General features: G+C 42.4%; 1 protein-coding gene across 1 annotated transcript; it reads right to left on the reverse strand.

The window, feature by feature from the left end:
* Positions 1-2,891: 2,891 nt before the first annotated feature.
* Positions 2,892-11,349, reverse strand: LOC129813836 (peroxisomal biogenesis factor 19-like). The gene is made up of 8 exons (XM_055866394.1): positions 11,241-11,349; positions 10,161-10,258; positions 9,783-9,945; positions 9,041-9,126; positions 8,703-8,876; positions 8,367-8,540; positions 8,212-8,256; positions 2,892-8,031 (listed from the first exon to the last, which is right to left on the reverse strand). Exons 1-8 carry the CDS (start codon positions 11,302-11,304, stop codon positions 7,945-7,947), a joined length of 891 nt encoding a protein of 296 aa, XP_055722369.1. The 5' UTR covers positions 11,305-11,349; the 3' UTR covers positions 2,892-7,944.
* Between the last annotated feature and the right edge of the window lie 2 nt (positions 11,350-11,351).

An 11,351-nucleotide genomic window follows, 5' to 3' on the forward strand; every position in this document is an offset into this window, starting at 1 on the left:
CCTTTATTGGGGGTGTCTTGCTAATTGCCTATAATTTCAACCTGTTGTCTATTCCATTTGCACAACAGCATGTGAAATTTATTGTCAATCAGTGTTGCTTCCTAAGTGGACAGTTTGATTTCACAGAAGTGTGATTGACTTGGAGTTACATTGTGTTGTTTAAGTGTTCCCTTTATTTTTTTGAGCAGTGTACATTCAATGGTCCTACTTAGACTAAGATAGCCTAGTCTAGCCTAGTTTCAAATAACAATGAACATGTACTTAAAGGTAAGATGCACTTTGGGATAATAATACTAATAATTAATAGTAAATAATAAACAATAGTAGAGCTGGATAATAATAAATCATTACTGTACCTTGTGTAAAAACGTATATCCTCGTCAGAACCAGCAAATCGCTGGGTGGTCAGTTTCTCCAGCTTGGCTCGAAGCTCCTCAATTTCTCTTACGTGCTCATGGTTTGCCATGAGGGTCTGGACCGCATCAGAGACGGCACAGTCCATAGGCAGCGCACGTTGTTCTTCATCCCCCTCAGTCGGAGCAGGAGGTTTGTCTTCTTTCCCAAACACCAGGTCTCTTTTTAATGTGCCAGTTCCGCGCGAAGACAGTAGGAACAACACCTATTTTTAGGTATTGTCGCCCCCCAATTTTTCCCTCAACAAAGTCACTTTCGACGAAATGTGTACTACACGCCTTTGTGTGTTTGGTGACAGTAAAGTTGTCACGACGTACTGCCACCAACCACCTTTTTCTGAGCTTTGCGTTACATCGGCCGGGAAACGATGGAAGCTCACAATACCATTACATTTGGAAGAAACTGAACACAGATGAACAATGTTCATTAGCACCTCCTTAGCGGGGCTGTAATTTAAACGTAATCATTGCGAACTATTTCAGTCAGAAATGCATCGATGATAGCTAGTAAGCTAATGATAAAAACAATAGCAGAACTCGCTCCGGAAGTCATCAACTCGGTCAGAAGTAAATTAGAACGTTGGAGGCGGTATAATGCACAGAGCCTAATAGCAAAAAAACTCCAAGGCACAGTGATGATAGAATGGAACTGCCACAGATTAGACCATCTTTGACTACAGTCAATGGATGGGGCTGGCTGGAATCCTAATGAGTTGTACTGAATTAATTATATGTAGAATCCACCTTTCTACCAAATTATCGTTTATATAATCATGCAAAGACCCAATCATGGATACTTACTGACAGTTGTGGCTGCTTTGCGTGATGTATTATTGTCTCTACCTTCTTGTCCTTTGTGCTGTTGTCTGTGCCCACTAATGTTTGTACCATGTTTTGTACTGCTACAATGTTGTGCAGCTGCCATGTTGTGTTGCTACTATGTTGTTGTGATGTTGTGTTGCTACCATGCTGTGTTTTCATGTGTTGATGCCATGCTATGTTGTTGTCTTAGGTCAAATCAAATCTATTTGTAAAGCATTTTTTACATTAGCCGATGTCACAAAGTACTATACAGAAACCCAGCCTAAAACCACAAACAGCAAGCAATGCAGATGTAGAACCACAGTGGCTAGGAAAAACTCCCTATAAAGGCAGGAACCTAGGAAGAAACCTTGAGAGGTACCAGGCTCTGAGGAGTTGCCAGTCCTCTTCTGGCTGTGCCGGGTGGAGATTATAACAGTACATGGCCAAGATGTTCAAACGTTCATAGATGACCAGCAGGGTCAAAAAATAATAATCACAGTGGTTGTAGAGTGTGCAACAGGTCAGCACCTCAGGAGTAAATGTCAGTTGGCTTTTCATAGCCGATCATTCAGAGTTAGAGACAGCAGGTGCGGTAGAGAGAGAAAGTCGAAAACAGCAGGTCCGGGACAAGGTAGCACGTCAGGGTTCCATAGCCGCAGGCAGAACAGTTGAAACTGGATCAGCAGCACGACCAGGTGGACTGGGGACAGCAAGGAGTCATCAGGCCAGGTCATCCTGAGGCATGGTCCTAGGGCTCCGAGAGAAGCGAAAGAGAGAGTGAGAATTAGAGGGAGCATACTTAAATTCACACAGAACACCATATAAGACAGGAGAAATACCCCAGATATAACAGACTGACCCTAGCCCCCCGACACAAACTATCGCAGCATAATTACTGGAGGCTGAGACAAGAAGAGTCCTACTATACCCCTGGACAGGGCCAAGCAGGCAGGATATAACCCCACCCACTTTGCCAAAGCACAGCCCCCACACCACTAGAGGGTTATCTTCAACCACCAACTTACTACCCTGAGACAAGCTCGACTATAGCCCACGAAGATCTCCCCCACGGCATGAACCCGAGGGAGGCGCCAACCCAGACAGGAAGATCACCACAGTGACTCAACCCACTCAAGTTACGCACCCCTCCTAGGGACGACATGGAAAAGCACCAGTAAGCCAGTGACTCAGCCCCTGTAATAGGGTTAGAGGCAGAGAATCCCAGTGGAGAGAGGGGATCCGGCCAGGCAGAGACAGCAAGGGCGGTTTGTTGCTCCAGTGCCTTGCCGTTCATCTTCACACTCCTGGGCCAGACTACACTCAATCATAGGACCTACTGATTAGATGATAGGAGTAATATGATCCCCCCAAAAAATTCTAGTCAAGATTCTAGCAATCATGTTTAGAACTAACTGAAGTTTATTTAGTGCTATATCCAGGTAGCCGGAAAGTAGAGCATTGCGGTAGTCTAATCAAGAAGTGACAAAAGCATGGATGAATTTTTCTGCATCATTTTTGACAAAGTTTCTGATTTTTGTTCTTGACGGACTTGCCTAGTTAAATAAAGGTTCAATACAAATACAAAACCTCAACAACTACCGGTTCCCAATTTCTCAACCAGCAATGGTATTTATTGAGATCTGAACAGAACATAAAACAAAAGGAAGACAGCACTGAGTTTGTTTATTTCATAAACATTGTTAATTTATTTCTTAATAGGCCTACATATTCCACATAGTTGATTCATACAATATATTCAGGCTGATAATTTAATGACAGTGGAAAGAGACATGTAGCTAATCGAGTAGAATTAATTGGTTGAACGACACCAGTCCTGAGAGCAGAGGCTATCAGCTCCGACAGTTACATGGACTGATCATTTTCCTTTTGCTGTAACATGCGGCAGTAACTCTGACAATACATAGGCTACCTTCATCTCCTCTTCACAGCCATTACTGACATATGTCAATGGTAAGCCTATACGTTCTCCGCTATTTCTATCACACTCCTCTTATCTGCTGTTTCACGAGTCTATCAGCCTGATATGCAGTACCAGTCAAAGGTTTGGACACACCTACTCATTCAAGGATTTTCTTTATTTTTACTATTTGAAGACATCAAAACTATGAAATAACACATATGGAATCATGTAGTAACTAAATAAGTGTTAAACAAATCAAAATATATTTGATATTCTTCAAAGTAGCCTCCCTTTGCCTTGATGACAGCTTTGTACACTCTTGGCATTCTCTCGATCAGCTTCATGAGTTAGTCACCTGGAATGCATTTCAATTAACAGGTGTGCCTTGTTAAGTTCATTTTTAGAATTTCTTATCTTTTTAATGCATTTGAGGCCAATCAGTAGCCCTAGATGGTAAAAGACTAAATCCATATTATGGCAAGAATACGCAAAAAGCAGCTGCGCTGTTGTAGGCACGTTATTGGGGACATGAGCAGAACTCCGGAAGGGGAAAATGGAGTCCCTAGAGAAAGCAAGTACAAGATGAGTGTCAGGGGTGGAGCGGCAGTATTATCATAAGGAGATGTGTACTTGGAAAACGGAGAAGGAATGGAGGGAAAAAGAGGGAGAAGAGGGTGAGCTTGAGTCAGATAAAAATGGTGGGAAAAGGAAGATGGGTTGTCAGAGGAATGGTAGAAAGTGTAAGCAGAGGGAGCTGAAGACAGGAGGAAAAATGGAAGTGAATGAGGGTGAAGTATCGGAGGTGGTAGGTGCGGTAAAGTTATCGGAGACCGAGGTATGCACCGAGGATCAGGATGAACAAGAGTCCGTGACAGTAGGAGTGAAGTTTATGGAAAAAGTGGACTCTTGCCTTTTGGCCGATCCATTTGTGGATTCACGGTGGGTGAAAAAAAGAGTTGGGACATGTGGAATCGGTGAGGGTAACTAGAAGTGGTCTAGTGATAATTGTTTGTGTTTCTGTTGGGCAGAGGAAGAATGCGCTCGAGGGAAAATGAATGGGGGCAAGAAAAGTGAATTGTTTCGCTCTCAAGAAAAGGGCACCAATGAATGGAGTGATAACTGGGGTAGCAGTAGATATAAACGTTGACCAGCTGAGGGGAAAGTTTCCTGGTGTATGTGATGCTCGTTGTTTGATGCGATGCAGACAGGGTGGCGAGTGGGGAAACAGAAGAGTCATTGTTCTTTTGAGTTTTGAAGATAAGTCTTTGCCTGACAATGTGAAGTTAGGATATATAAGTTATCCTGTACAAGCGTATGTGCTGAATATATGAAGATGTTACAGGTGTCAAGCTTATGGGCATGTGGCAGCAGTGTGTTGGAGGGAGGGTCCAAGGTGTTTGAAATGTGCAGAAGGGCATGAGACAAAGGAATTTGTAGTATTGGGGAAAGTAGTGGAATGTGTTAATTGTAGGGGTGCCCATGGAGCTGGGGATCAGAAACCTGCAAGAGAGGCAGGTTGAGGTTTCCAGGGTTAGAGTAGTGCAGAAGTTATCATATGCTGAGGCAGTGAAGAAAGTAGAGGAACATAGGTTAAGGGGGAGGAGTGGTGAGAGTAGTAGAGATATACCAGTACAGAGGGATAGGCCAAAAAGTAAAATAAGTTTCAGTAAGATTGTTTTTTTAGCATTTATAGCAATGGTTATTAATTGTACTGCAGGGATGGATTGGAAGTCTCAGAAAATTGAGGTTGTGGTGGCATCTGCAGAGAGGTATTTGGGTGTACGAGACTTAGTTACAGGATGTGTTATGTGGCGATGTCCCATCCTTTCAGGGTGATGGCATAAGGTAGGAATAAATACATTTAATTAGTGGAGTAGGGGGGGGTTGTTAATTTTATTTTATATAATTTTGAAATTAGTGAGTATAGTGTTAGATGGTAGGGTATTTGTTTAGTCAATTTTTCTTGTTCAAGTAAAGTATAAGGTACTCCAGTCTAGTAGGTGGCAGTAATGCAACAAATTGGATGCCAACCGCCGTTAAACCTCATAGAAGAAAAAAAAATTAAAATAAACAACAGTCCATCATTACTTTAAGATATGGTCGGTCAATCCGGAAAATTTCAAGAACTTTGAAAAAGTTTATTCAAGTGCAGTTGCAAAAAAAATCAAGCACTATGATGAAACTGGCTCTCATGAGGACCGCCACAGGAAAGAAGACCAAGAGTTACCTCTGCTGCAGAGGATAAGTTCATTAGTTACCAGCCTCAGAAATGACAAATAAATTCTTCAGAGTTCAAACAACAGACATCTCAACATCAACTGTTCAGAGGAGACTGCGTGAATCAGGCCTTCATGGTCGATATTGCTGCAAAGAACCCACTACTAAAGGACACCAATTAGAAGATAACTGGCTTTGGCCAAGAAACACGAGCAATTGACATTAGACCAGTGGAAATTTGTCCTTTGGTCTGGATTCCAAATATGAGATTTTTTGGATCCAACCACCATGTCTTTGTGAGACGCAGAGTAGTTGAACAGATGATCTCCGCATGTGTGGTTCCCACCGTGAAGCATGGAGGAGGAGGTGTTATGGTGCTTTGCTGGTGACGCTGTCAGTGATTTATTTAGAACTCAAGGCACACTTAACCAGCATGGCTACAACAGCATTATCCAGCGATACGCCATCACATCTGGTTTGCGCTTAGTGGGACTATCATGTTTTTCAACAGGACAGTGACCCAACACACCTCCAGGCTGTGTAAGGGTTATTTGAGCAAGAAGGAGAGTGATGGAGTGCTGCATCAGATGACCTGGCCTCCACAATCACCTGACCTCAACCCAATAGAGATGGTTTGGGATGAATTAGACTACAGATTGAAGGAAAAGTAGCCAACAAGTGCTCATCAGACTGTTGGAAAAGCATTCCAGGTGAAGCTGGTTGAGAGAATGCCAAGTGTGCAAAGTTGTTATCAAGGCAAAGGGTGGCTATTTGAAGTATCTCAAATATATTTTGATTTGTTTAACACTTTTTTGGTTAGTTTTGATGTCTTCACTATTATTCTACAATGTAGAAAATAGTAAAAATAAAGAAAAACCCTTGAATGAGTAGGTGTGTCCAAACTTTTGGCTGGTACTGTATGTTTACCACAAGTGAAGTAAATCCCAATGTTTGAGGTGATAAGGTGACTGCTCTAGATGCCAGTTGCCAATAAATTACACAACCAGAACATGTCTGGATGTAGGGTATGAAAGAGTACATACTGTAGCCTAATGAAGTAGCACCCAATTTGACTAATGAAAATCATTACTAACTACAGCGGTACTCCCCAAGATTCAGTCAATGCATATGTTGGCATATGAAATATCAAGAATGTCACTCCACTCCACTCACTCCAAAGGAACAGCAGACCACTGTCAAACATGAGGGGTAATTCACAGTAATTTTAACTCTACTAATCACTGTGCCCACAGCAAAGGCCACTGGGAAAAGTCATTACTGCACATCACTTCAACACTTGTAAAGATTATTTGAACTGTTTTACTACTTGTGTCTGTCCCTTAAATAAATGCTATATATTTGTATCATTTTGATTTTGATCACAAGAAAAACAGCAGGGTCACATACCAGTAGTGGTACTGGTTTCGATATAATCATGCGAAACAGTATTTTCTCATTATGGCCCAAATCCAACTTCGACATTGTGGTCACGGTGTCAGAAACCTTTTTTCCATAACTTGTAGTGCATAAAAAGCTAAGAGGGTTATAACCACAGTCACAAAAGAGTCCCACTACTGGACAGACGCCCTGGGATTCAGGGGACCGTCTTAATCCCGATGGTTACTGACCGACTTTGGCTCTAGCCCCACCGAGCTACAATGCGCAAACCAGAGGACCAACCTCGCTAACCTGTTAAAAACTTGAATAATGTCAGTTATAAACATATTTCATAATTGGCCACAGGACTGGTTCTTACATCTTGTGGATGTAACAATGTTTGAACCGACGTCAAGCAAACTAGAGGTCAAATCAAGTGCACAGCCATCTACAGTCTCTGGTACAACATAGCAGCTTTTGGGAAGATACTGTGTAACTAACCAAGGTAGTCGGTCTCTAAAAATCAGTTAGCTGTCTTATGATTATGAAATTAGAACGAGGTAAGTTTAACTCCTCGATTTTCTTTAAATAATTCACAAATGTACACTGGTTAAGCAACCAACAATATTAATCTACACACATCTGTTACATTAACAGTTAATGATGAAAATGGCTAAATTTATCATTCTAAACTAGTGGTCAGAAACAACCTAATCGATATTGTAGCTATGAAACAACTCAATCATCACTCAGCAACTCTCACAACAGAGAATCCTATTATCCTTGCTGTAAGGTTTCTAACAATAATGCAAGGCACCATTTTAACCAATAGGGCAGTTCAACCAGTTCTACCATGAGGCTAAACAATGGTGAATGTAAAAACGGACTCATAAGTCAAGTGCTAGTCAGTTGAGCTGTGTGTGTGGGTATGCTACTACCTGTACTATGTATGACTTGGAAGAGCTTATGAAAAACCAAAGCAATTAATTTAAAATCAGTGAAGTGATGCTCAGTGAGTTACCGAAGGATGGTAACATTGGTTTGTTGTGCCACCCTTGACTGTGCCTTCTATTTAGACACAGAAACATCTGTTGTGAGGTGAGCAGTGCAAACAGTCGTTCTCCTCGTCTTGTGATCGATCGTCCTCTCTCATCATCCCCCCCTCGCACACAGCTCCTAGCCTGTGCATCCATTGATCTGGCTGCTCTGACATCACATGACTGAGCACTGCTCTGCTGCTCCAGCCCCAGAGGCTCCTGGGAGATTCAGGGATTCCAGGTCAAAGTTCAGGCCAGGTGGCTGATGGGGGGGAAAACAGAGTGGGTTTGATTTGATTTGAATTCATTCTGTATAGCACATTTAGATTGTTTATTTTACCAGATGGACCCTGTCCAAGGAGGGAAACGTACTATGCAGCTGCAATAACAAAAAGTTGGTAGATGAAGGAGAAAGAGAGAGCAAGTGAGAGGAGAAACATACCGATTCACCAGCCAGCTCTTTGGGTGGTTGGCCCAGGTCTTGTAGCTGAAAATTCAGACAATAACTCAATCAATATCCATGCATAGCAAACCATCAGTCAGTATGAATGACAACCAACAATTCATGCAGGTAAGAAACAGTCCTCTTTGTCTCACCTGCTGCATGAGTTCCAGAATGCTCTCAAAGCGATTCTCCCCATCCCTTCCACTTCGCTCTCCCTCCATCTCAAACTGGCTGCAGATCTCTCCCATGACCTTGTGCTGCTGTTCGTAGCGCTGGAACTGATCTGGCGGGAGGAACTGACGATTGCTGTTCAGCCACTCAGGATACTGCATGAGGAATGAATAACAGTCAGTTATCCAGTTAGAAAGTTGTGTAAAGGGCATACAAGGGAAAGATCTATAAAAACAAGAATCAACATCTGCTAGTGGCTTGTTAACTATTTACATTTTTAGGGAAAACCCAAACATATGGACAGAAAAAACACTAACCTTCTCAGTGATCTCTTTGAGAGATGGGTAGAGCACTTCCTTGGAGAGTAGATTCTGCATGATGGACTGCATAATCGGCAAGATGTTTCCATCTTCCCCACCCCCCTGTCCACCCTCATCCAATCCCAGCCCTTCCAGAGTCTTTGCTAGATCCTCTCCAGCCAAACCTGCACTCTGATGAATAAAAACAAGAGAAAATTCTGAAACGCATCGAAGGCCAAAGAAACAGACATTCTGCCAATGGTCCAAAGTTTCAATATTTTCAGAACATTGTCCAAGGGTGGTGACAACCAAACCTTCCATTACTTCAAAAAAAAAAAAAATACAATCTGAACTACCTGTAAGTTGTCTGCATTTTTCGCCAATCCACTGAGGGTATCTTTGAGACAGGAAGTGAATTCCTGTTGGGAGGCTACATCAGTACCTGTTCAAAAGGAGGACAGTTTGAATGAATTCTTTCCCTGCAAAACACATCGCAAAAAACACAGATGAAAAACCCCCCCAGCTCAAATCAATTATCAAATCAAATTTTATTTGTCAGATGTCCCGAATACAACAGGTGTAGACTTTACCATGAAATCACAGGAGGTTGTGGCACCTTAATTGGGGAGGACGGGCTTGTGTTAATGGCTAGAGTGGAATGGTATCAAATACATCAAACATTGGGTGACAGGTAGCCTAACGTTTAAGAGTGTTGGGCCAGTAATTGGAAGGTCGCTGGTTCAAATCCCCGAGCCGACTAGGTGAAAAATCTGCAGATGTGCCCTTGAACAAGGCACTTAACGTTAATTGCTCCTGTAAGTCGCTCTGGATAAGAGCGTCTGCTAAATGACTAAAAGGTTACCAGGTGTTTTATAACATTTTATTCACTTTGCTCATTATATTATAAGCCAGCCTCCTGTGCGTGAAGCGCTTACTTTCCCAACAATGCAGAGCTAAATTAGCAAAAAAATTAAGGAAATAACGCACTAAAATGAGACTATTTACAAAGAGTACCGGTACTGAGAACAATGTGCAGAGGTACGAGGTAGTACATTGACAGGCACAAAAGAACGGAACTGAAAATATGTGGATGCTTACCAACTTTCCCTGCTGCCTCTGACAATTTGTGAAAGTGTTGCAGCAGCTCAGGTTCTTCCTGTGCGAGTTCAGTCATGGCTTTCTCCCACTCCTCCTTCGCCTGAGAGGCCATCTCCCCTTCAAACAGAGCCTCAAAGAACTGACTGTCTTCCAGTAGAGGGGGCTAGAGAGAGATGTGCATCAACAAGTAAACAAACTGTTATATTGATCTTCCTCCATATACAGACAGAAATGGAAAGGGTTGGCAGACTTGAGACACTGAAAGATAACGTCTGTACCACAATCTGAACACTAAAAACTACAGCTTCTTATATGCAAGCTCCAGGCAATTGGTTAAGTTAAGGGACATTCTAGAAACCAGGGAAAATATTCACTCACTTTCTCCTCACTGCCCTTGGCTGATGGGGGAGCCGCGGCAGCAGCAGGAACTGGGGCTGGGGGGGCCGGGTTTGTCTTTTCAAAGTCATCGAGTGCACCTTTAGTAGAGGAAAGTCAGTAAAAGCTGAAATGTAGTGGCACAGATAGCATTTCACAGGAGCAGGTGGAAGCATGGTCAAGGCAAGGTGAAGGGATTGAGCAGGTAGTTGAGAGGTCAAAGGTAAACTCTTCAAAGTCTGGGTCAATGTGCAATTCAGTCATGCATTAGTTGATTATCAGTATGATGAGGTCACTACTTCTACTTTAGAAACCATTACCATCTCTGATGTTGGGAGTACAACTTCACCGAACTACTTGAAATATTAAAAACGACAGATTATGATCATCTCCATTAAATTCCTGCTATCAAGATAATAGTAGTCTGGTAGGCCATAGTTAATAATACTGTAATGAAACAACAGGGAGCAGGTCTCGAACCCTCGACCTTCTATCCCGAAGTCCAGCGCGCTATCGACTGTGCCGCAAAAGCTTGCTCAAGCGGCAGAGACCCAGGGTCGTTACAATACACAAGTGACATTGACTACTAGTACGCAATACTATTATGAATTTAAATCGGCAGGCCAGTTGACAGAAACAATAACAGATAGGTCTGTAAATCCAGATCTCACTAACTGTCATACTAGCGCTTCATCCATTAAAAAAATGATATACATTTCAAGAGCAGTTTAGCTTGTTAACACATTATGTTACATTTTTGTCAAATCGGCGTCAAAGTTGACGACGAAAATGATATTATAGCTATACATCCCCACTGAGCCAACTGCTGCAGCGTTGTAATGCTAATGGTGACCTTTATGTAAACAGCAAACGCAGGAGATTTTGTAAGAGAATGCCTGACTTTGGTTTTGGACTTGCCAGGCAGGACCAACCACATTCCACCAACTAGGCTAAACTAGCTAACGTTAACTCGCTAACAAGGCGCGTTGCTGCGCCAGGTTTGACACAATTCTTTGTATGAATTAATGTATTGGCAGGATTAATGACAATCACACTTCACTCGGGAGTAATGTCAAATCTTACTGTCCAATAACTCGTCCAGTTCTGTGTCTTGTTCGGCTAACGTTTCCGCTGATTCTGACGCCATTTTCTCTCTCCAAACAAATTTACTGTAGACGCAGTAAAATGACGTAT

Source organism: Salvelinus fontinalis, chromosome 17 (genome assembly GCF_029448725.1).
Source record: "Salvelinus fontinalis isolate EN_2023a chromosome 17, ASM2944872v1, whole genome shotgun sequence".
NCBI lineage: Eukaryota > Metazoa > Chordata > Actinopteri > Salmoniformes > Salmonidae > Salvelinus > Salvelinus fontinalis.